The following is a 27,129-nucleotide window of genomic DNA, read 5'->3' as shown; positions in this document are numbered from 1 at the left end:
GGCTTCATATTTTTGTGGTTTTCATGTGCTAGGCCAATGAATTTGCACAGTCTAAAAAATATGGTTTTCTCTACTCTCTACCTGGTTAAAGGCAGGGCCCCCAACCCCTTGGTTGTCCGTTTTTTCCTCGAGTGTATGTCTTGGAGGTGTTTAAGGGGATTAGACACGTCATTATCATCATACCTGGTACTTTGGCTAAAGGCTACTGGAGCTGCTTCTTTTTTGGTGGAACTTCTTCTCTGAGTCTCGCTGTCTTTTAATTTAAGTACCAATTGGTGCCAGAGCAGTAGTAGATTTTCCATCCTATCTCCTCTCCTCATGTGTTCTCCACAATCGCATGGGAAAAACCACAGCTCAGCTCATGGGATGTAGCTTCTCTCCCTATCTGGGGGACATCTGCATTTGATACTAGAGCTTCTGATCTGTACTGCTGAGATTTGGAGAAAGCCCTCTTTCATTTCTTCTCTAATCTCTTCTCTGAGTTTCTCGTGATCCTCCTCTATCTTATCTTCTAATTTCTGCCGACATGTTTTCACAGCTGCGACTCTGGCATGTGTTGGGCCATGTACAGCATCTGCATATGCTCGGAGCTTCCTTGCCATATCCAGCACAGTCCTCCTCCCTGTTATCCCACTTCATTATTGCTAAAGCAGGAGTGTATTTTTGTAGCCTAAGTCATATAAGTTTTTGGCACATCACGGATGTAAATGGTACCAAGTCTGCATTTACAGTGTTCAGGTCATCTGAGAAGACCGTTTTTGTCACTACCATTTCTCTCAAGCATTGAATCCCTTGTTCTGTGGTCTTCCACTGGGTTTGCTGCATATAGAGATAATCTTTATGCAGATATCTTTGTGCCCAGAGGCTGTGAGGGTTAGCCCCCCTCATCATTCCTTGGTCAATGACAGGATCATGTGGCAGGGATCCCAAATGCCTCACTTCAGTACTATCCAGAATTGTAGCCTTGCCTGCAGCATCCCAAAGACAGACTAACCAACTAATTATAGATTCATCAGGTCATTGAGCGTAATCTTTTCTTAGCTATGAAGGTTCTTCAGGGAAAGGGACTCAATAGTGACTTTTGATCTTGAGTCAGTTGCTTTGACTTCTGATTTTGTGTCAGTAGCTTTGACTCTGACTTCTGTGTCAGGAATTGGCACTGAGGGTCCTTCCCCCAGATCGTCATCATCAATCACTGCCTGATCAGTTTTGCTTGTGTGCTTCTTTCCTGCAGCGACTACCAGTGGCTTAGGCTCACTGTCTGGTTTAGCTGCAGGCTTAGGCTCACTGTCTGGTTTAGCTACAACCTGAGTAGCTGGGGTGTTGGCTGCAGCCTGAGTGACTGGGGTAGCTGCTGATTCATCTCCCTGCTGCCCTACAGTATCTAGTAGCATGTGATAAGCATAGGCCAGGGCCCAGCTTATTGCAATGATCTTTTTTTCCTTCAAGTCATTATGGCAGTTCTCTTCCAGATATTTCCCCACATCATCTGGGCTCTGAATTTGTTCATGTGAAAATTCTTAGGCTGGGGGATCAGAAAATTCCTTCAGGATTGGACCCGTTCTCTCCTATTTTCTACACCTGGATCTGCTTCTGAGTCAGGGGTCTCATTAACTCCTCTGGACATCTCAGCCTTCATTCTAGAGGAGCTGTAGACAATATAGAAGAAGCTTACTAGATTAAATACTAGGAAGGTGGTCCCTTTAACATTCAGGGCAAACTGAACATTCTGAAAAAGTGAGTTAAGATATTCAAAGGAGAAGGAAAGGGAAGGCTGAAAAGCCTCATCCCCTGCTCTTCTTCTAAGAAACTGGATGCAATTACCAATGAACTCCCAAAACATGCTGGAACTAGAATGCAGGGTAGGACGAAGAAACCATACTTGTCTTAAATAGACTCTAGTATCTTAGTAAACTCCCTATAAATCATTATCACTGAGCCCAGCACAACAGCTGTTCTAATCCATGCCCCTCTACTGTGAAAACTATGTGTTAGGGACAATACTGGAGCTATTTCCAGATAAGAAAATAAGCCTAGGGACTGGAAAGGTATTAAAACTTTAAAAAGCCTGGGGACTAGAAACAAGTAAAGGCTTCCACCCAGAGAGACGTCATGAATTCAAGCAACATAGCTACTGATTACTTTATCCCGATACTTTTTCCACTTTCTCAAGCCTCACTTTGAGTGCCAAAAAAATGTATTTGTCCTGGTTTAGGGCAAATTTGAGAGAAAACCTCTAAAGGCGTTCCTTTAGAAAGCAGATTCAAACAGTGCTCCTGCCCAACTGGTTTGGGAAAATACTTCTTTGGAGAAAAGTGGAAAAAACCTGTTTATTTAACATACAAAGCATTCACCAGCACAAAAAAATGAACTCACTGCTCTGAAGAGATGATAAACTCAGAGAGTTCCCTTTGTGGGCTTTGGCTCAGCTCACTCAGTCTCTTGTCAGTCCCTGCCGTGCTGGAATGCAGTGTCTTTAGGCCCCAGTTGGCCACAGGTGTGAGCTCCTGGTGCCATTCTGGATGTTCACTCTAGAGTAGGTTTGAACAGTTCCAAGAAAAAGAAAAGGCACAGTCCAGGTACTTCTCTGCATCAGCTAGCTAAAAACTGACTAAAAGGAAAGGAGAACTCTGTCCAGCTGTCTGTCTATGCTGCAGAAAACGCAGTCCAGGAGAAGGATGCAGGGGAGCAAGTGCAGTTTCTGATAACAAACTCTGCGCTTCTTCTCTCCTCCGTTTGCTCTTGGAACAAGTCTTAAGGGTGCAAAACTTATTTCTGGGCCAAATAGATGAATGGGGATACAAGTATCATGAAGTCACCCCAGGACAATAGTTCATGCTGATATGGTTACATTATGTCAGCTTTCTGTACAGTAATGTTACTTGTTTGGCTGAAATGTTTACCTAGCTGTGTTGAGAGTGGCAGTAAGAGGTGAGGGGGCAGTGGGCATGCTGGGTGCTCCTTCCAGCATAAAAAATGCCTGGGATTTCATGTTCACATGCCTCTATGTGAGGCAACCAGCATCCGTTTAAACAAATTTTGTAGAAGTTGAGGAGTCCCTGTCCATTACTCCAGACACTGAAATGTACTTATATTGAGGAATCGAAATACCTAACTTTTTTAACACAACACAGGACTTTAACTCCTGTTCAGGCCCAGTATTAGTGTGCTATAGTATTAGTAGTACATGGAATGCAGAATTTGCCACCTACTGGGAGGTACCAATGGCTTAATTCCTGCAGGATTATTACTGTCTCTGCTGGAGAAAGGAGAGGAGAAAAGAGGGTGACAGGGAAGGTTTCTGAAGGTTCTGAAGGTTTCTTAAAATAGTTTTGCATGTGTGATTATTGCAGTAATTGAAATTGGTGATAGCAACTGTGGGATTAACAAAAATCTTCCAACATTTTCATACTGGGGACTGTTGTCTAACTGTCTAAAATACTTATACTATTAATGAGCTTCTACCTAAGGCTATAGATCACTTGCTGTAGTTTGCCAAGACACTGTGTGTTCATGAGTTCCAACACTTTTTTAACTGTAAGATATTAAATTCTGTCACTAAAATAACTGCAAGTTCATTTACATTTTTGTGTTTCTGTGTCACTTTGTTATGTAGTTGTTAGGATATTCTTTATTCCTGTATTGAAGAGAGGAAAAAAAAAGATTCCTTTAAATTCCCCTTTATAATGATGTAAGTCAGAGTAGTTGACTGAAATGTTTCAGTTGGAAGGGACCTACTATGATTATCTAACCCAGCCACCTGACAATTTCAGGGCTGACTGAAAGTTCAGTCAAATTCAGGGCATTGTCCAAATGCCTCTTAAATTAGTTAGTTTCAAGAACATTGATACATGTGGCTTGCCAGCTGGTTCAGCACCTGAACTTCCACCACATGAGTATGGTTATCTACTAGATGTAGGAGTCACAGTTGGGATATTGGTTTTGCTTTGTAACTGAAATATTTCAGCACCTTCTTTGATGACATTCCCTCTAAGATTAATGGAAATGGAATAGAAAGCTTTTGTCTCTGGGTAGAAAGAGACCACTAAATATTATTGGAGTGACTGATTGTTATACTTGCTCCAACAACTGAAGATAAGTTTTCTGTGTTCTTCTGACTTGTGAATCTGTGAAATCTTTTGCTTATTGGCACAAGTATTGTGCACACCAGCCTGGGGTGCAGAATATATGACCTGGTTTAAAATGTTTCTCTTTACTAGTAGATTTTGACTTAGGAAGTTCTAAGGAAGAGATGAAGAAACTACTGTTAATATTGTAGCTGAATTAACATAACTTTAGAGAATACTTTTTTATGTCATGATGTAAAATGGACATCATACATGGATTCAGTAATTACTAGTTTTTTTATAAATTAGATATTAGTTGTGGGTTGATGATCCTAATGTCAACAAATTTTATAATGTCATTAAAGTTCATAATCTCATTGTATGTAATAAATTCTGAAATTAGATACTTCACTGATTGAAAAGGAATTGTGTGTATAGTAATGCTGCTATCTCTTTTTTTAATAGGAATGATGATGTCACAGTTTAATATTTCTCAGAATTCCATGCGTGGTAGTCCTGCATCTTCAAATTATCAACAAACCACTATCTCACATAGCCCTTCCAGGTAATCCTTTCTTTTAAGTGGGATGGGAGGGGTGTGAACTACAAGTTGTTCCTACACTGACAGCCAATTCTTGTTGCAAATATGTAAGTGAAAGATGGTTAGTGTCATAACAAATTTGGCATTTGTCTGATAGCAGGGTAAGTTTCTTCATATGTAAAGAAACCTCTTTCTGTCAGTGAGCTAATCCCTGTATTCTAAGGATTCATGGTGAATTCTCATCTCTCTCACTCCATCCCATAATTCAGCCATACTTTCTTTCCTGCCTAAGGAGTCCCTCTGCCTCCTGTTACCCTCTGGTTGTCTTCTACCCGTGTCAGAGGCTGAGACTGGTGGCAAGAGGATAGGACAGAATAGGCTGGTGCGTTCCAGCTTGTCCCAGCACTGGTTTAGCAGAATGGTGGGAAAGAAGATGGAGTACTACTGTAACAGTTATGCAAAAGGCTTCTTGCAGAAAGATAGGCCCAGTAGTTTAGCCAATCTTCCAGCAGACGCCTTATCAGATTTCTGGGTTTTTAAGTTTTGTAGCATTTGCAAGTAGCATTTACCTATAATTTAGGCTTTTATTAATATATTAAAATACTCTGGATGAGAGGGGAGAGTTCTGCCTGTAGTTTCAACCCCAGTACTGGGCTTTAACAGGTCCCATCTTCAGTTATTAGATATCATTATTAAACTGATTTCAGGTTTCACTTCAAGTTACTGTTAGTGGCAAATGAAATGTTCTGTATCTTCACAACAACCAACACACTTTTAAACTTTTATATCTAAAAATGTTGTTTGAGCTGTGAATATTACAATGAATAGTACAAAGTTCTCTTGAAATCCTTGCAAAATCCTTATGTTAAGTACTTTGCTGTTTCTATCTGTGGAAGCTTACTTCATGGAGTTCCTGTTTAGAACTTGGGGCTGTGATAGCTCATAATGTACTTTCTGATGTATTTATTTGGTTATTTTAATTTTGAGAAACTCATATAAGAATGTAAGTAATAATGTGCATGTATTATTGTCTCAATGTTATTTGTATGGCTTCTTATCTGTAAAACAAGTCTAAGATAAAGCCAGTGAAAGAGAAAGTTGTGTTCAGTGGACTTGCCTACAACATTCCTTTATCTTGACAGTGTAGTTTTGTTAGATGGAGTTATTTGGAACCTTACTGAAAAGTAAAGAGAGAGTAAATGGTTCCTTGTTAATCCTAATGACCAAGTTGATTAAAGCTTTTGCTGTCACTTTTGTTCAAACTTCTGAGATTAACTTTAGGAAATTGCAGATCTAATTTCCATACATATCTGTGTCATTGCTTCCCTTCCCTAGATGGAGGTCTTATGAAAGCTTTCTATTTATTATCTTCTGCCTCTTCAGTAACATGGGTGACATTAGGAAAGTATAGATAGCTCAAAATACTGCTTTTGAAGGAAGTTCTCAATTGTGTTGGAGGCTTTCTTTATCTTAAAGAAATTTTCATCTTTTGAAGGTGTAATTTCCAAAAGAAATAATGAATTTGTCTATAGTTGCTATTCCAAATTTTAAAAACTTTTTTGCAATATTTTTTCTTTTTAGCCGGTTTGTGCCACCACAGACAAGCTCTGGTAACAGATTTTTGGCACAACAGAACAGTCCAGTGCCTAGTCCATATGCTCCTCAAAGCCCTGCAGGATACATGCCATATTCACATCCTCCAAGTTATACAGCTCATCCTCAAATGCAGCAAGGTAAGTCTGTGATGTTGATTTTATTCTCCTAGTTCATGTCAACTTACTTTCATGTGCACATTTCATGGGTTTCTAATTTATTTGAAGAAGTCACATTCTTTATGCAAGTCTTTGAGGCTGCTTTGATTTTTTTGGCTGGAAAAAGTGGTGGTATCTACTTTGTTTTAAAAAAAAATAAACAAAAGAAGAAAAAATAAAACACATTAATGTAGCAATGCTGCCCTATTTGTGTCCAATTTGCACCGTTGCCCTGTATATGTGACAATGAAAATAATCTGAGCTACCCAAAACTTGTATTTGTTAGCTGTGAGCATCACTTACATGTACTAGGGAAAATCTCATTTCTGCTAGAGAAAAGTTAAGTTTTCTTAACTTTAGATTACCTAAAGTTAATTTTAGAGATTTTCTAGCCTTACTGGCCCTTTTTAGTGTTAGATTAATTCTAAGTTGGCTAGATTAATTGCAAGTTGACTAGAATTATGCTCAAGGTATGAAGTAACTGGCGAAGACGACCTTCAGAACAAATGGATTTTTGTTCTTCCCTTGTCTGAAAACAATCCTGAACACATAATCAGTATTAAGGTATTTAGGGCATTTTTTTTTGTTGATAAGTAGAATTCTACTGGATTCTTTTAAATAATTTTTTTATGAATTTTAACATTGTGCTTAGAATATATATACAGCTGTTTTATATGTAATGTTATATGTCTCATGAATACCTTGAAAGTTCCTAAGGTAGTGAATTCAAGTTACATAGAAGTAAGCTAAGTTTTCTGTCATCAGTAAGGAAGATACTGACTGTAATTAGAATAGATACGGAGAGAAATTTGGGTAATTTGTACTGTGTAATGGAATTAATATTTTAAATCCTTTTGAAAAATCTTAGATAATGTGTTTTTAATCAAGGTATTTGTAGCAAGTTGGATTCTTGTTCAGATTCCTGACCTCTTGCATCCAACATTTTAATATCCACTGTTAGGGTGTTTTCTCTGAATCTTTTCAAGTTCATGACTGCGTGACTGTATCTATATAGTTAATTTTTTTGTATTCCAGCTTCCGTATCCAGTCCCATTGTCACAGCTGGGATGAGGAATCTCCATGAAAATAAAGTTTCAAGTCAGTTGCCTGGAAATTCAGCTAATCATCATGCTGATAATTCTAGACATGGCTCAAATGAAGACTACCTACAGATGGTGCACAGACTCAGTAGTGATGTATGTTACCTAATCAATTTATTATGATAAAGCAGATATTTACTATGATAAAGCAAGTATGTGTTTAACTACTTAGAAGTCAGATATTTAAGATGCTGTTGAGGAATAAAACCATTGAAGATAAATTTCAATTTCAGATGTGTAGACTCATTTGAAAATTCACAGACTATGAAAACATAATACATCCTCATTGGATGGTCTAAATGGAGAAATGCTAGACATAGAAAGTAGTAAATGTTGTAAACTTGCATTTTTATCAATTTGTGCACTTTCTTAATGGTGCATATGTGTTACCTGTGCTTTATTTGTAATTATAACTTTTAAAGCTGATTTTAGAAGCTATGATGCAGAAAACAATTTGAAGAATATTGAAAACAAATTGAAGAATATTCAAGTTTTGCATCTCTGTATGAATAATAATGCTGCAGTCTTTTCTACTTTGGAGAAGACCTTTATGAATGAGCATTTTAAGAATCATAAAACTCAAGAAGTTAAATTATTTTTATTCATTTTAGGATTTTGTTGCTTTAAAACATAATGCTTACATAAATGTTTTGCTTCATATACAAAACATAAAGCATAATTGCTTTAATACATCATGTTTCTCTGAAATACAAAATCAGCAAGTATCCCCTTAATGTACCCTTAATGTGTCACTACACATTCACTCAATTTAAGGGTGATTTTTGGTAAACTTGAGAGCTTTCCTAGAATATAATTCATCATTTCTTGAAGCTCCAAACTAAGGAAGTGTAAATGCACCTTTCTGAAAATTTGTCAGCTGTGGTAGGAATGACATCTCTACCCAAAATGTTGTATACCTAGTTAGTCTGTTTAGTTAATTTAGAAGAAGCTGTCTTTGCCTGTGTCTTTGACAATTGTTAATTTTCAATATAGGTGTGTTTCTGAGATTTATTACAAGTCAAAGAAAAGTCCATTAGGGAAAAAAATATCAGTTCCATAATTTCAGTGCAGTAGCTAAATGAGTAACTCACTAGGATATCAGTTCAGTTTCACTTAAAATAGCATCGTATACTTTTGATACGGAACTCACTTTATTGTGGTGGTCTGAATATTAAACGCCTTTGCCCATGAGCATTTCCTCAGAAGGCAACAATTCTTTTTGCAAGCACTCTTGCAAAAAATAATTGTAATTAACACTACAGTGTAAGTTCAGGTTTATTGTGCTGTGAATGAAAAGAAAAAAATCTAATATTGTTCTGTGGTAAGTGCGCATGGGTGGTGAAACTGATGAAATCTGATTTCTTATGGATTTGTGTTCTTGGGGTTGTAGTCACCTTAAGTCCATAAACTTCAAACTCTCTCCTTTTTAGCAGTGCCATCTACCCCTTCAGAAGGCACAGCCTAGTCTATGGCTGCACACATGGAATTTGGCTGTTTGGCCATTGTCAGAGTGTGATTGTCTGTCTGTGCAGGCTGCTATCTCCTTGAAATACCAATTTTGCTTTCTATCTCACTACTGGATGCTGATTTCTTTCATGCAGACATGTAAAAACATAATTACAATTAAACCGTTTATTTTGTTAATTGGGTTAATATTGGTCAAAATGTTTAAAAAGTATTTATCGCACAGATAATTCAGATTAAAAAAAATAAAGGAAAGAAATGGCTATGTGAGAAAATTGCCTGTATACAGATATCTCAAGAAGAGCTACATTAAAATGTTAACTGCTAAAATAACCAATTTGATTAGGAAACATGAAATAACTGTAGAACTTCTTTGGAGACTTTGTTCATTTCTATCGCTGTACCTTTTGGAAGAATAAAATTATTAGAATTTGTTTGTAATTATAGAAATTTTCTCTTCACAGATACAGAATTTGCTAGCTTTTCTTTACCCCAACTATTCTCATAGAAGCTTTATAAAAAACAGTAGTTGAAGTGGGAAATAACCATTCTATAGTTGTAGTTAGGATACTGTGTGAATGAGTAGTTGTGACCAGCAGAGGGCTCCACAAAAGCATTGGAAAAACCCATGTCAAACTCTGAATGGAGATTGGAATAGTGCGTTTCACATTTTGTATAAGGATAGTGTGGGGGCAAAAGCTACACATTTACATTGCTAAAAATAGGGCATGGACATAATTACATTGCGATTAGTATTATATTATGAAAAAGTTTGTCAGAAATTATTCATTGCTTTGGAGCAGGTTGGGGAAGTTCTTAATTTTGCCATTGAGTTGTTTCCTGTTTAACTCTTACAAGCTAAAATCACTCTAGCTGTGTTTTACATGAGACTAACCCAGCTGCTCTAATGGGACTGGTAGAGATTCTGTTCAGTCCTGGCTTCCCTATACTGAGGATACAGATACAAATTGTTACTTTGTTGAACTATAAGAGCAAGATAGCGTTCTAGATAATCTTTTAAGATTAAGATTATCTATATCTATCTATTATCTTTTAAGGGTAGATTATGTAAAAACCAGAGTTTTAAAAATCTACACTTTATACTCCATTTCTTTCAAATGGTATTGTGTATAGGTCATGCATGTGCTCGTACTTGCAAGAAAAAATTCTAAATGGAATCCTAGTGTAAACCCAAAAGTGCTTGTCTAGCTAGAAAACATACACAAAGATTTTGTGTGAGTGCCTGTTCTGGTTATAAATTCCTTTTAAGTCTGATTGGAGCATTGCTTATATTATAGTCTAATAGCAATCTAAATTACAAAGGTTTTAATGGAAGTGACTCTTTTCCTAGTATTTCTTGTGTGCTTTTTTGCCCAATCCATTTTATCAATTTATGTACTAATTTCAGTTTTTATTTTAACAGATGTTTATGTTCATATGTTAACTTTTTTTATCATTCTCACTTTAGGATGGCGATCCTTCAATAAGGAATGCTGCATCCTTTTCCTTGAGGTCACCACAGTCAGTCTGCTCTCCAGCTGGAAGTGATGGAGCCCTTAAAGGTAGTCTAGCAGTCATGTCAATTTATATTTCCCAGTTTTAAAGAACAGAGAATTCAAAGAACAGGGAAATTCAAGAATTCAAAGAATTCAGTTTTTCCTCCTGAGTTTTGTATTTAACTAGTACTACAGACTATGGCATTATGTTTTGGATGCAAAATTATTTTGAGCCCTGATCCAGAAGAAATTTCTGATGGTCCAACAATTAACCAATCATCCTTCAAAATAAAGCTCAAATTTATGGAGGACAGAAGGATTTAAAATCCTTTCCAATCTGAAAATTAAATTCCTTTTAAGAATTCAGTTGCTCTACATAAGAAAGGTTTTAAAGGCAGCATTACGAGTATTGAAGCCTTAACGAGCTCAGAAGTGTTTTAATATGCAGCACTTGTCTTAATTACAATAATGAAATATTAAAAATATGAAAATAAATGAACTCAATACACATAGCATAAATGAAGCCTGAAAACCTTAGCTGTGGAGAGATTTAGGGTGAACTGTCTGTCAGTTGAGAGGAAACAGAAAAAAATAATTCTTTATACTAAAATCCACTTGGTAAGGTAGGAGTTGGGACATATTCTTGTTAATTTTCTTTTTCAGTGATTTTACATTTACAGAGCAATAATTAAAAGAGATTATCAGGAGATTATCAGGGAGATCTGAGTCAGTCTTTTCATTGCTTTGGAAGAAGGATGAAATACAATGGACTTAAATTTAAATAGGAGTTCTAACTAGGTCTAAGGAAAAACTTTTTCACTGTCAGGACAGTCAAGCAGTGGAAAAAGATGCCCATAGAATCTGTGAGTTTTCTGTCCTTGGGAGTTTTCAGAGTCAGGTTGGATAAAACCTGACATAACGTGTCCCTGCCTTACCCTGCTTTGAGCATGAGGATAAACTAAACATCTCCTGAGGTTCCTTCCTAACTGAATTATCCTGTGGTTCAGGTGGCAAGTGAGAAGTATGTGTATGCCAGGAGCTTCAGTATTTCAGGACGTCTTGTTCTAAAGGACTTCCCATAAGACTCATGTAAATGTGGTTATTTTTCGTTCTTTGTCAAGTTTGTAGGTTTAACAAGGTTGTGGATCTAAGTTAGCCCACTCATATATGTGATTACCATTCAGTCAGACAATATTCTATTTTTTTTTTTTTTGTTAAAGTTGCTGCCGTTTCAATTGGCTTTCTCAGAACCCAGTTTTGAAGGGATAGCTTTTCAGACTATTTCTGAAAACAGACTGATTGTGTAGTTCAGATTGTAATGTTTTGGCATGAGCATTAAAGTGCAAGAAGATCTTTCTGATTTATCTCTATGTTAACTTTACTTTTCCCTTTGAAAAATTGCACAACTCAAATACTGCTTCTAATGGTGTTGACATTTTGCCATCATTAAGACATTAATGAACCCTGATTGAGAGAAACAGTTCTTGATGCTCCATCTAGTATTTTAGAAATGCATGGAAGAGTTGTAAATAATTTCAGTGTTATTAAGAACATGGGATCCTCTACAGGGAATTTTTGGCCTATGATTCCTAGTGAAAGTTGGGATGAATACAAGTATTTATGCTGAGCTTTTTGTTGCTCTCTTATTAGTCCCTGAAAGTTTGGTTAGCAGGTCACAAACCTTGATTAAAAAAATGTACAAAATACTTGCCATTTGTCTGGAAGGACAAAAAGAATGGCAAAAGGTGTAACTAATCATAATCAGAGGGAGATTTCAGGAAGGTTGTTATAATGCCAGAGCTTTCTTATAGAACATAGAGGTTTGAGACATTTACCAAAGGTTACAAGACTTCTGGAGAAATGGAGACCATGATTGCACAGTCTTGAATTACCTTCACACTGAATGTAGCTGTCTGTGTGACAGAATCTAAATGAGGGAGAAGTTTTATTTGCAACACAGGCAAATATTTGAGAGATGACAGGACTTACTTTTGTGTTTTGGGTGGTTATTAATTTAATCAGTGGAGTAAAATTTCACTTTCTTTGTTCACTTCTGCTTCACTAAAGGTACAAGAGCATCTGAAGTTTAATCCCAAAATTTTTTTGGTTTTAGCTATGGAAACATCATAATGCCTCTCTTTTCAAGCTGTCATCTGTTGCCAGTGGATGATTTTTTAAGAACTTATTCTGTGAATAGAGCATGGAGTATCATGGAGTGTTTTCTTCTTGTTGACCTCATGAAATATCCCCTGGATTCCATTACTGAGGATTGATTACTCATCAGAATATTTTATCAATTTGCTCTACTTTCCTACTGCTATACAACCTCATATTTTATTTTAATTCTTAATTTTTTCTTGAGGAAACCTCTAAAGAGTTGGATAAAGGAAAGGCTTCCATAATGTTTTTAGTCCACTGCTTTATGAAGAGGTGTGTTCATATAATTTCCAGTCCTGTTTCCACACAGTTGTCTAAATCCTTAGGAAGACATCTGTAAGGACTAGCAACAACTCTTACAAAATTATGTAATTTTGCACTCTTTTTCACAAATATGTTGTATTCCCTCTAGAAATTTTTAATGAATAATTTATTATTTTCTGAATAATTTGGAAAGATCCCATTTATTTTCTTAGGGCTTTATGGAATTTCTCCAGTCAGATTGCACTACATTTGGTCTCTGAATATAGAATAGATAAGAAGAATTAGGGATCTTCTCAAATCTATAATGTAGACTTCAGTACTCTCTCTTCAATGCTACTTGTGAAGAAAAAATGCCGTCTTCCTTTCTCTCCTTCAAAAGAATGGCAGAAGAACTTTATTTGATAGCACCAAAATAAATGTTCATTCCTGTTTCTTCCTTCAAGTCTAAATTTTTTTATGCAGGGAGGCTCTGAATACTTCTGTTCTCAGGTAGAATAGCCAAAGCTTGAGTTTTTCATGAGGCATTTCAAACTCTGGGTAGAGTGGTGGGACTCTTCTCTGAAAACTATTGGAAGAGGATATGGAAAGTGAATATAATCTGTCCCTAAAAACTTCTCAAATGTATGTTCTTTATCTGTCTTACATGCTATCCCTTTTAGGTTTGAATTTTAAATTAAGTTATGCTCTTTGAAAATAAATGTTCTTGTTGTCTGCTAATCAAAATAAGTAGCATTTTCTTTGTATCTAATGCAAAATTTGGTAAACTTTCCAGAGGAAGATTCTAGGATTTTAGAAAAAGCTGCAGGAAAGGACTTGAGGTCTTGCCATCTTTTTACACTCATGTTGCTAAGCTGTAGCAGTACTACTCTGAGTAACTTCCATGTATTTTAAAATGCCAGTAACAGAGTTTCCTTGGCTTTGCCATAGAAGTTATTAAAATTCTTAGTGTTAGAAAGCTCCTAAGGCTTAACCTGAGTAATTTTTGTTGCAGTTAGTCATGATGCTTCATTACTTCTTTCCAATGGGCAAAGAAAAACAGAACACATCCTTTTTTTTTATATCAGACATTTACATATCAAAGAACATTATCATGTCTTTCACTAATCTAATCTACAAACTGAACAGCACAGTTTCTTTTACCTTTACATAAGTCATCATTTCTGAGCTTCCAATTGTCTTTGATGTTTTTAACTGACTTTTAATTGGTCTGCATATGTCTTCATGTTCTACTGTCCTTAGTCGTAGATACATCTCTATTTGAAGATTTAGCATGAGTTGTCAGGAAAGTACTGAAGACTACTTAGTGTGATACTACTGTTGTACATGGGAGTATAGCTGCTCTTTGCTGATAACTTAGATTTATGCTGCAAGTTGTTTTAAGCATTCTACTGTATTTCTATAGAGCTTTTCTGTCTTCCTTTTATGATTTGCAATTCACAGATAAATTAGAAGTTTGTGCTTCTTGTCACTGAATTTGTTTTGTTTCAGAAAGTTATTCAAATTAGTCAAGAAAACTTTTGATTCTATTTTTAAAAGCAGGGGTTGGCCTCTTAAAGACATTAAAGCAGTAATGATATTTAGATTAATAAAATAGTTTCTAATTCTTTTTACGTGACAAGATATTAATGGCAAATATTTTAAACCATTATTGTTATGACAGTGCTCTGGAAAGCTGCACTTGTTCACCTATACTCACTTAATTTTTATTAAGAAAAATTGAATTTGTGTGAGCATAGCTTCACAGCAGGGTTTACAATAATCAACATATTATTGTCTAGATTACACTGGATTAACACTCTTCAGCTTGTTAGTGAAATTATTATGAGAAGCTATATAGAAAGCCATGCTAGAGTCCAGATATGGCACTTAAATCTCTTCAAGATTTGATCATACTTTTTCTTAACAAATTCCTTTGGAATACCATTTCTTCATTATCTCGGTTCTTACAGAAGAATTGTTCTAGTGTGTACTTGAATCATACTGACTATGTGTTGTAATCTGGGTAGGCCTTTACCATCTTTTTGAAGGGATTGTTCTTCTCTTTTTGAGTCTACTGGAGGCACAAATTCTCAAAGTGATTATTACCAATTTTGAGACTGCTTTAGCCAGAGTTCCAGGGTGAATTTGTCTGATCTCATTTTTATGAAAACTCCCATTTTATGTGAAGGTGGTAAGTAAGATCATTAAGTGAGGATAAAAAGGAAAAAAAAAGACACACTTCATTTGCACATTTTAACTGCAGTCTCTTGAAATCTGTTGGCAATAGTGTGTTCCTTAGGTTCTGTAATCACAAAGTTCCTAGGTTTTCCAACAGACATATGTCATTGTGACAATGTGAATGCTCTGCTTCTCTTCTCCAACTTCTGCCCTTAGGAACTTGTTTACAGTGTAATTACTCATATGTAAAATCTTAATAATTCACATGCAGCACGTACACATTTCTTAAAGCCTCTCTTTTCAAAGGCTTTTCCAGTAAAATGTCTGGAATGTTGTGTCTGGGTTTATACACCAATTTGGTACCTATTTAAATCATGCTAGGAGTGTGGAAGATCACTTTCCTCTGGATTTAAAAAATCACTTGAACATTCTTGAAGTTTCTCTCCAATGTGCTATGAACCAAATATTAAACATTAGTCTTCATTTGTTCTCTAGAAGTTTTTCCAGCTTTCATGCTTAGAGAATGACGCTTGTAGTGAAACAGGGTGTAGGATAGCTGAAAGGCTTTTGTCAACATCTGAGAACCTTTGCCTACAAGGGAGTTAAAGGAATAATAAGGTACTGTTTCCTGGGACCCTTTGGAACTTGTTATTGTACAAGTGGAAAGATAATAATTTTTTAATACTGAAAAATATGTGAGTTCTAACTTCCTGATAACCATAGTAAATGCTTTTAAACCATGTGGATCACAACAGAGAGTGTGATCAGTGGTGTGACTTTGCTGCATCATCTTCAAAAGGCAAGTGACGTGAAGAGGCTTAGAGATCATCAGAGGAGGTATCACGAAAACTTAAAAGAAGTTGTGAGTATTGTGGTGTGATTAGGAAGTACAGACAAAACCATAAGATGGAGATGTCAGTGATATATGCAATCTCCAGGACAGATGGTTGCTTTGTTTGCTATCCAAGCTAGTGATACACAGTGAGCAAGTAGAGCCAGGGTGAACAAACCAGAAGTGAATTCAAAACTTTACATTTTAAAGATGACTAAGTCTCTGTCAATGCAATTGAATTCTTTTTATAGTTGATTGCATTATATAGGATTTGATAAGATATGGTTCAAGGATCACAGAAAAAATTGTTTGCAAATTGCTACAGCAGTTAATAAAACTTCTTCCATGCTTAGTCCCATCTACCACTAAGAACCAATAGAAGAACTAAGAAATGTAGAGAACCAGCCCTAGGTTTATCATGGGTGGTCAGAATGACTGCTGCTGGGAGACTAGAGAGGTATTGTTGATTGGTTGTGTTTGTTCTCTGTAGATACCTCATTTCCTATTATGGTACCTGCTTCTCAGCTATGTTTGGTGTTATGTGGTTGACTCTCAATATTTGCTGTTTAGTAACAATACAGTGACCTTCCTGAATCAGGGGAGAACCTCCTTTTAACTTGCCTGCTATATAAAGAGAGCATGCACAAAGTTCTTTTAATGATACTATCTGTGGAAAGTCAGCTACAGAAGGACAGATTTATTTTTCTCCTGAATTACTGCCCAGCCCTAGATTTAGACTCAAAAGTTGTCTAAATATTTCTCTATTCTAAAATAAGAAATTTGGTTATTTCCTAAAGATAGTTTCTGAAGATTTGTATATTATTTACTCCACTGACAGCATTTTGTATAACAAACCTTGTCCATCTTGGAATCTCAACTGGTTCAGCAAACTCATCATAATTGTCTGTGTATTCTTTAAGTTTTGGCTTTTTTTTTTCTGTTGTCTAGTCTTGGTAAAGGTACTTATTCTTAGACATATAATGGCCCAAGACTTCTCCCATAGGAAATACTCCAGACCGACTCCACCATTAATAGACAAGACTCTCTCTGTATAATGGCTATAGTTTTCATAGGATTATTGAGGTTGAAAAGATGTCCAAGATGATCTGTTCCAACCTTCAAAGAAAAACTGTCATGTCAACTAAACCCTAGCACCACATGCCATGTCCAGCCATTTCTTGAACACCTCCAGAAATGGTGACTGCCCACATCCCTGGGCAGCCCATTCCAATGCCTACCCACCCTTTCAGTGAAGAAATTCTTCCTGAGGTCCAACCTGAATCTCCTCTAGTGCAGTTTGGGCTTTTCTTCTAGTTGCCTGGGAGAATAGGCTGATCCCCACCTGGCCACGACATCCTTTCAGGTGGCTGTAGAGAGTGATAAAGTCTCCCTGAATCTCCTTTTCTCCAGGATAAAGACCCCCAGATCCCTCAGCCACTCCTTGCTGGACTTGTGCTCCAGCTGTCTTCCCCCTCTTTGATCATGCTCCAGCACCTCAGTGTCTTTCTTGTAGTGAGGGGTCCAGAACTGACCAAACCATTCAAGATGTGTCTTCACCAGTGCTGAGTACAGGGGAGCAATCACTGCTGGCTACACTATTGCTGATACAGGCCAGGTGCCTTTGACCTTCCTGGCCACCTGGGTAGTCTGCTGGCTTTTGTTTGAAGTCTCAGAATGTGCTGTGTGTCCATTGTGTGATATCTGTTCAAAACTGCTGTGGTTTGTGGTAGGGTGAAACTGTTCAAGAATGCTTCATATTTTTCAATTTCTTTTACCTCCATACATAGGCATTGTAGCTTCTGAGCCTTCTTGTTGTCAGAGGCTTAACCATCATTAAACATCTCAGAAATATGTGAAGTTATTGCTGGAACATGTTGTTTTAAAATGCAGCTTATAGGCCTTACAATCAAAACGTTGCAAGAATTTCCTTTAGGAGGAAGATATTTTCAAATACTTATTCGTAGTGCTGCCTAGGAGAGGCAAAACTTTACTTTTGTTTCTTCATTTACTGGATTCTAAGACTGTTCAATGGAATGCAGTGAAATCCTTCTGGCCTCCTCAAGTCTATTCAAAGATAAAAAGAGCTACTTTATCTGTTGCTGCAGTCTTACTTTTCAACATGAGAAATGCCAAATAATACCAAATCAGATATTGTCATATTTATCTAGAAAGTTAGGACAAGAGAGAATAAAGTCTGTCCCCTTTGTTTAGATGTGTAACTCTGAAAAATAGTAAGTGTTCCATTGTTGCAACTTCAAAATTATTCATTTAAGAGAAAAATCAAGATTAGATGTGTGTAATATCTCTTTGAAAAGTTCTCAGTTGCCTCTACTATTTGTAGAAATATCCTGCAGCTTCCTGAGTAGTAGTCATTACCATAAAAGAAATTAGTAGCTAAGGATTCCTGTTACACATTGCATTCAATATTTCAAATTACCCAAAGAAATGGTAGTTGTGGGGAGGAGCATAACAAGAATAGGAATCTGTTGAAAAGCAAGGGAAAAATCTTCTTAGGGTGTAGTGAGAACTTTGGTACTGGTGGTTGAGTGTGGTATCTGATTTGAGAAAGGGAAGTAGAGTAGTAGAACTGTTTTGAAAATTGGGATGAGTCAAAACAGAGCTTCCCAACTTTGTGGATGTTATTGACAGAATATGGATTTGTTGCTGAGGGCCAAGAAGGATTAAGATAAACCCTTAAGATAAGCTATGTTCCTGCTCGCTGCATACAGAAGTTGTGGCACTTTCACAGAATGGTCTATGGAGACAAAAGCATAGCAGTCTGTGCAAAGAGGCCATCAGTAAAAGCACACTTTTCATGTAAATTGAAGCTTCAAACAGAAATAACCATTCTGTTTTTTCACCTGCGGTTTGGTACATTGTTTAATGATTTTTAACACTTTCAAAAATATGAAATTTAAGCTGCAGAATAAAACTGCTTTCTTGTTTAGTGTTGTTTCTTGAATGAAGCACACAAGGCCTGGATTCTGCTTAATTTTTGCTTCTTGTTAGAAGTGCTGACCTATGATGACCTGACCAGAATGATTGATAATAATATCAGTCACTGATGTTTCTGAAGATCAGTATTTCCCAATGGATGAATGGAATGTGAATGGTTGCTTTAAGAAGAGGAGCCTGTGTGTCTTCCCCACCTTGCACAGTATTCCTTCTAAGCCAGAACTATAGCTCAAAATTATAACTGGGACAGGTTGAAAAGCTTCTCTGTTTTTCAGACTTTTTTTTCTAGGCTAACAGTTAAAGGAAGCTGATTCATTAGAGAAATTAGAACTTCAAATGTAATTAATTGGAGAAATTATTTAATTAGAAGTGTCCTCTCTTTAAAATTTCTGTAGATATCCTCAAATCCTGGAAAGAAGCAAAAATTCATACAGAAGCAAAAATTTACACATTAAATAAAAAAGGGAGATAAGGCAGGGAATGGTAGAAAGATGCCTTTAGATAATTAGTGTTTCCTAGATAGTAATAGTGGGGGAGGTTGGAATAAATTTACCTAAAATAAAATAAAGAAAATTCTAAAAAATTAAAATAACTGTCAGAATCCAAGTTAAGGAGGTTGTGTATGTTTTGGTTTTGTTTTGGGGTTTTTTTAAATTAAAAATGTGTGGCTGAAATGGCTAGTGCCTATATACTGATCATTAAATCTTCATCACTGGACCTTAATAAGAATCTTTTTGATCTTTCCTTTTTTCTGCCATCAACTTGCTTTTGTTGATCATTTTCTAATAGCTGATATTCTGAACCTTAGGTACTATTTTTATTTATTCTTTTTTGGTGGTGGGTTTTTTTTGTTCCATCTTCTCTGAAATGATCCCTTCTCTACTTGCAGTGGATAGCTAAAATTCCTAGAAAATACACTGCAACTATCTAGATTGCATCTTGATCTAGCAATGATGTGCTTCCTACCAATCTTATTTAGACCTTTTGTGAACACAGTTATATGTAGAGATACACATTAAAAGTATGCAGGTTATATTTAGTGTGTTTTTATATAAACATGAAACAACATAACTGTTCAGTTTTTCTGAATTATTATTCTAGGATCAAGACAACCTTTAATCCAACAATCTCAGCCTCCACCTTATTCATCACCTAGAGATGTTCCCCCAGACATATTGTTAGATTCTCCAGAAAGAAAGCAAAAGAAACAAAAGAAAATGAAGTTAGGCAAGGATGAAAAAGACCAGACTGAAAAAGCTGCAATGTATGATATCATTAGCTCTCCTTCCAAGGACTCCACTAAGCTTACATTAAGACTGTCTCGTGTAAGATCTTCGGATATGGACCAGCAGGATGATATGCTTTCTGGTTTGGAAAACAGCAGTGTGTCAGAGGGTGATATTCCTTTTAATGTGCAGTACCCAGGACAGACTTCTAAAACACCCGTTACTCCACAGGATGTTAACCGCCCACTAAACGCTGCTCAGTGTTTGCCGCAGCATGAACAGACAGCTTTCCTTCAGGCACAACAAGTGCCTGTTTTACAACAGAACACTTCAGTTGCTGCAAAACAACCTCAAACTCCTGTGGTACAGACACAGCAACAGGTTTCGCAACAAGGAGCTATAACGTCATATGATGAAGTAGAATTGGATGCATTGGCTGAAATTGAGCGGATAGAACGTGAATCAGCTATTGAAAGGGAGCGATTTTCAAAAGAAGTGCAAGATAAAGGTAAAAGGATTGTGTGTGTGTATATACACTATATATTATATAAATATATATATATGCATATAAACCCCATATATATATATATAAAAAAAACTTCCTGTCATTGTCACATAATTCAATTCTGTGTATGCAGTGTAGGTTCTTCTACGACATTCATCTCCATTCCCTTCCAACAATGAACTGTAATCTTTCATATATGCATACTTTGAATATCTGATATTCTTTATTTGGGGTCTTAATGGATGGAAAGTGAAATTCTTATGTTTCGAAATTCTTTTCAAATACTCTTACTTTTAACCATGAGACTGAATGAAGTACAGTTAATGTTGTTTATAGTTTCTAAAATCCCAGCAGTACCATAAATCAAAATTTATAGTAAGTTTTGACAGTTGTATTATTAATCCATGCTGCCTAATTTAAGAAAATGCAGGAACATTGTTTTATCCCATTTCTATTCATATCCCCATTTGGATTTAATGTGAAGGAGATGTGAGACTAAAATCACATCTGTTCTGTTCTTTTGAAGGTAGCATAATGATTGGGTAATAGATACAATTCTATTGTTGCTAATGTTTGTTCAACTGAATATTAATTATTATGTAGGCATTAGAAGCTTTAGAGAACTACCATATATCTCTATGGTCTGTAGCACAGAACCAGGTAGGCCTCTGAAATGTTTTATCTTCACTTCGGTAGGTGGACTTGTTGTCTTAATGGAGTTAATTGAATCTATCAAATTTTTTTTTTTTGCATTTCTCTTTCTTTTTCTGTTGTTAACTGGTTTGAAGGTCTTTGGTTTCAGACATGGTTTATGAATTAGATAGTAATAATTTACCATAAGTATTTTTCAGAATCTTCCTCTGCACCATGTTTAACTTCTGAGCAAAAAAATGTTTAGTAGCGTAATCCTGATTTATTAGATACTGTCAAGTAAAGTCTTGCAGAATGGAAAATGGTGAAAATTCTGATTTTGGAAGTTCATAGGTGAAAATGGCCCATGTAGACTTACTTGCATGGAATGAATTTACTCACATTTTGGGTCTTTAGCATCAGAAAGGGTGCAAATTTTCTCCCTATTCAAAGTGGTTTTTCACTATATGTAGTGATTCCTGAGTGGTGAAAGGAAGAGAGAGTTTGTGTGTATTTGTGTGCATGTGTGTGTGTGTGTGTGTGTGTGTGTGTGTTTGTAAACATGGTTGCAATACTAAATGGTGTAACTTCTAAGATGTTTCTTATTTGGTAATTAAATATTTTTTTTTTAGCAAAAACTATTTATGAATGTAAGGGGAAAAGGTGTGCTCACCACAAAAGAGATTTCTACTGATCTCTACTGTCTTTAATTTAATGAGATGGGGAATTTGTTTATTTGCCTAAATCTCTTCCATTAATCTTAAATTTATTGTTGGAGAGCTTGTGGTTTGTGGTCTAATAGTTCAACAGCTACATTTATGTCCACACATTTAAAATAGAATCTCTACCATGTTTTGCCTGAGAAGCAGCTGAAAAAATGCACAGCAGCTTTCAAACACTTTGATCAAAGCTAAAAATACACTTTCTGTTTTGTTTTGGCTTTCAGAAAATGTTGATCGTTAGTTGTAAAGTTTGTTTATGATAATTACACATCCATGATCAGATCCTTGATTTGTTTGTTTTGGGGAAAGGAGTGATTTTGATGGACTGTGACCTTTCCTGTTCACCGCTGGTCAATAACCATCTTCCCAAATACAGATTCTGACCTTATGGTTTCCCTTACTTGCATCCTCTGGTCTCAGATCTCCCTGACCTCCTACAATTGCTATAAATCAGGTACAAGAGTTGCTGCCCTATAGTGGGACAGATGATCGCTATTTATTCACTTGTGCTAAGTTGCCCCTATGATAGACAGCAGCACTTTTCACTTTTTCACTCTGGCTCTTGAGGTTTCAGCCATAACTGCATAGTATTTAGTAGAAAGATTTTTAGCAGTCTTGGAACAGATTTCCTGAAGATGCTACCTTGGAGATATATAGTTCTTATTTTTTTGGTAATGCTTTTGCCATTGCTTCTAAATTTATGCTATGTCTAGAATCTGATACACTCTGGGATTGTTCTAGTTAGAGCTGTTTGGTTTTGTGAGGCTGCAAGAGGAAGCATCCTCTATTTCCTATAGGAATATGTCTGCTAGAAACATATTCAATAACTTCTAGATATGTAATTCATTTCTGCAAAGCTGCATAGTGTATTTATACAAAGGCCTGGCATTTGTGCCTTTTTGTACATGTACTGTAACTTCAGATCACATTATGTCAGGAAGAGAGCGTGGATGTAGCAAGTGCTCAGTCTAATTAGAGTGGGACTCTGCATAGAGCCAGCTGATGCTTTACAATAGCAAGCATCCCTTTAGAGAACTTACTCAAAATGCTAGTGCATACTAAAACATGCATGAAAGCATCTTTGCTGCTTTTGTAACAGAGGCATGGGAATGCATATTACAATCGTACTGTGTTTTCTGTGTATACTCACACTGGTTTCCATAAATTACTTCTGTCCTTTATTTTAGACATGAAATTTCCACAGTTCTGTACTCCATCACAGATTTTCAAATGCTTTCTTTTTAACAGAAAGGGTTTGGTTGCATAGGACATGTTCTTCTGAGGTTAATAACCAGTAGTGTGGAAGAGTTTATTTCAGAAAAGCAGCAGAGATTTTGGGGGAACATTCTTGCTAAAAATTATACACTTTGTCTAAGGCAATGGTGAGGTCTGGGGTTTTTTTAATGCTGAGGTCCTTTTATTATATTTGGTACTGGTGGTAAATAGGGATTGGAGCCTTGTGGTACTTCTATTACTTTCTGTAACAAATCATTGTTTCTAATAAAGCTCTTAAAATATTTGGCTTCCTCCAAACAAAGTCTCTCAAGGTGGGAAGCAGTCTGAGTTTCAGAAGAGGAACCAACACAGGGGTTTGCTGAAGCACCTTCTTCTTTGAAAAGTGGCTTATCTTTCTGAAATCTGATTTTCATGCTTTTCATTTATGAAAAGGAATCTTTAGTGCAAAGATCACTAATCCAAAATCTGACAAATTCAAGCTACTGTGTGTCAGATATGTGTAAACAGTGATTTTATAATATAGACTTCCTTCCTCATATCCAAGTGCTTTTTGTAGCTATGTTTTTATAATTCTGTCCTTTTTGGCTGCTTGGCTCTTGGAGTGTGTCCCCTTCATATATCATGATAGAGAGGTGCAACGTTTAACAATAACAAGTCGGTTTCATCCTTGTTCTCTGTGTGGAAGGGCAGGAGTTCATCTCCTCTTTCTACTCTATCCTTAAGAAAGTCTCTCTATTGATTAATTTAACAAGTAATTTTTCTGTATCTGTTAGTGAAAGGAGATTTTGAAGATCTAGATATTTGGCACCAAAAGTTGCATTTTAATAATCTCTTACATTTAATAGCTTCAGTACTGCTAAATAGTCCATGGAACATGGCATAACTCAGGTATTCAGTTTCCATTGCTTCCCTCACAATGGCCTCTATATCCTCATCAGATGAAATATGTTAATCAATACTAGATCATATCTTCTGTTTTAAAAGAATCTGTAGTATTACAGATAGGTCTAGCTATTATTTGTCAAGACTCAGATTATCTGAATTGGAAAAAAAGAGATTCAAAAGGGATTTTAGAGAAGTGGATTGACTTTTTCCGTAACAATTGACTGGTAAACTGTCTTCTGCTCTGGTTACATTGTGATATTTTGATGATATAATTTCTTCAGAAAGGTAGTGAAACTTAATTCACACTTTCTTCTCTTCTAACTACTGCCAGTAGTCACACTTCCTGTACTACTTGGTGCAGTTGAAGGCTTTTGAAACAACTAGGGGTCTATATTCTGAACCAGTTTTGTTCCCTTAGCTGACATTGTGCTTTGTTCACTTTCTGAATTTGACTACTCCAAGAAACTACCGGAATTCCTATTAAGTTTTAAAAATTGTCCTAGAAATTTCTGTTGTTCTCAGGCATCTTTTTTTCTTTTGGGAGATGAGGATGTTGAGAGAGAAATTTCATTTTGTAATCTCACTTATTTGCATTAACTTGTGCTTTGCCACTGTTCAGGTACAAGTTACTTATTTTTATATGTAGTTAAGTAATTCAAAGTTAATCCATCACTTTTAGACTAAACCTTTCCTAGAACATTACATTAAGTTCTTCTTCTTTTTCGAGATTTAAATCTGTTACAGAATTTATTTACAGATACAAAGTTTGTACATCAAGATCTTTCATGCTTTTCTAAAACCTCCAAATACTGTGAAACAAAAATGTTTAACACACTGATGCTAAACGGAGCTTGCAGTCTTTAAGCAACACGGAAGGGGGAAGATAACCTTGAAAATTGCATAAAATCCCAGGAAGTAACCCATCTCTTTCAGATACTTTCTTGCAAATTGATTTAGCTTTTTTATTTTATTCAGATTTGCTATGTTTTAATCTGAGCTCTTCCATACACAGGACTGTGTAGTTAAGTTTTAGATTTCTTCAAAGATACTTTTGTATAATACAGCTGTGTTAACAGATTGAGGAGTTCTGCTTGTAAAAGGCAGAAGTTTGTTTTCTGGCATTTGTGAAAGAGTAATCAAATCATTAACCATTTCATTAGGAGGCTAATATTTTTTTAAACTTAAAAGGATTAGAAAAAAATTTTTACTGAGACAAACCGACTTGTATATGTGTGTTTTTCCCTGTATATTTTACTCCTGAGGATCCATTTTACCCACTTCTTTGGAATCTTACTGTGGATTCTTTGAATTAGGAAGAAGTGAAGCTGTAATAACTTTATTTCCAATAATTGGATCAGTTAGGGGGCATTTGGATGCCTGCTGTGGGCTCTTCTTTTTTTGGTTCCTTCCAAGCCCTTAGCAGCAGAGACACACATCCCAAGAGTGTGAATCTGCCGGAGCAAAACTCTCAAAACTACAGTTGTAGGTAAGTAACCTTTTTCTCTTACTTTTTAAATTCTTACCCAGCTACTCTCCCTTTCTCCCCATTACCCATCTCCCCCATAAAATTCCCTAAAGAGGAAACTAATAGAAGAATACTATTAAGAATTAATAGTTTGTTTATGTCTAATTTTATGTAGTTAATTAATGAAGTGACAATATGTAATTATAACCAGTATATTAGCATTCATTTCCAAAAATATTTTGTAGGGAGCTTATTGCCTTAAAAATGGAGCTACAAGTAGTGATTTGTATGGTAGTCTTGCAGATTACAGTCATTAATACCAGAAGGTGAAGAGATAGAGTGTGGAAGATAAATGAGTGTCTGTATAGTAGAATGTGAGACTTAGGTATCATGAGTTTTGTGTATACAAGCTTTCATTAGGTCTGCATTTTGTAGTGTGATGTAATAGATGAAACTGGCACCTCATATAGCTCTTCCAAGAAAACACAGCTTTGCAGCCTCTAGGTCCTATAAAAGACAGATTTTGTGGTTTTGTGTGTTCAGAGATGTTTTAAGAAAAGTAAGGGGAAGAAGGATTCCCATTCTGTTAGAGGAATTGCAATGAAATATTGCAATGTTTACACCTATCTGTGAAAAGTTGCTTCCTTTTACAGTTTTTATAAAGACTGTTATACTTTACAAATGAAAAATGTTTTTCTTTTAAAAAAAGGTAGGATCATATAATTTAATAGCATTTTTATTTATGCTCACATGTAGAATGAAATCAAAATTCCTCTATTTATACCGGGTTGTGCTTTACGTATGGTAGTGCAGAAAACTGCTCTTGTAAGAAGGTGTAGAAAATAACTAAACTGTAGCAGTTTAGCAAGAAACCTTCTTTGTTTCTGCCTACACTGTAAACTAAGACTAGAAAATTCAATATAAATTGCATGTAATGTATACCCTTGATTGCACCTGTGGATCAGAGGATTTATGATACCATTATTCCAATAATAGCTTACATTCTAGGACAGACATTGCTTTATAATGGATTTAAATCTTGATAAAGAAATGGCACGAGTAGTTAATAAACCCTATTAAGAGCTTAAGCCCAGCATTTCTGTAGTTCACAGTCACTAAGTTCATGCTGACATCAACTTAAGACACAATATTTTTTTCATTGTCATGGAATATAAATGTTAATCTAGTTAATTGATGATATTTTTGAGTACAAGGCAGAACAAAATCAACAGCTGGAAGTGAGAAGGGAAAGTCACTGATTATTTCTTAAGTTTTCTGTCTATACCAATGAATTAAAATCTAATTGGATAATGTTAGCCATAATGCTTAAGAGTTTTCATTCTGATGTTAGTGTGTTGCATTTTTCTTGTGGAATGCTACACTGGGTGTTTCAAACTAAGTGTACTTGAGGTTTTGCTCAGATATTTTGAGTTTACCAAACTGTAATTTTGTGCAAAATCACATGGGTAAAACCTAGTGTTTATGCTGAAAAATCTATCTCATAAATAAAGTCATATGGTTTGTGAAAGCAATATTAAATTCAGCGAGCTTAAGTTAGTTTCCAATCTCTAAACAAATGTAGATATTTGATTATACTCTTCTGCAGTTCAATTTTTTTGTTATTTACTGGTGTAGCATTTCTTTTGTATTACTATAATTGCCAGAGAATAGTGAGC

General features: G+C 35.8%; 1 protein-coding gene across 10 annotated transcripts in view; it reads left to right on the top strand.

Moving 5' to 3' along the window:
* The window catches only part of NIPBL (NIPBL cohesin loading factor), a 147,165-nt gene that overhangs the window by 57,736 nt on the left and 62,300 nt on the right, over positions 1-27,129 (top strand). For 7 of the 10 annotated variants that reach the window (XM_071425533.1, XM_071425532.1, XM_071425531.1 and 4 more), the window contains exons 5-9: positions 4,533-4,632; positions 6,190-6,341; positions 7,395-7,555; positions 10,392-10,485; positions 19,886-20,518. In XM_071425533.1, coding sequence (XP_071281634.1) covers positions 4,533-4,632; positions 6,190-6,341; positions 7,395-7,555; positions 10,392-10,485; positions 19,886-20,518 — 1,140 coding nt within the window. Of the gene's footprint in view, positions 1-4,532; positions 4,633-6,189; positions 6,342-7,394; positions 7,556-10,391; positions 10,486-19,885; positions 20,519-27,129 lie in introns of those variants that run through there. The other 3 variants (XM_071425535.1, XM_071425528.1, XM_071425529.1) reach the window with 2 other exon arrangements.

This window comes from Agelaius tricolor, unplaced genomic scaffold, assembly GCF_023055355.1.
Source record: "Agelaius tricolor isolate 1412-34295 unplaced genomic scaffold, bAgeTri1.0.p SCAF_4, whole genome shotgun sequence".
Lineage (NCBI taxonomy): Eukaryota > Metazoa > Chordata > Aves > Passeriformes > Icteridae > Agelaius > Agelaius tricolor.
This window is presented reverse-complemented; position numbering and strand designations above follow the sequence as displayed.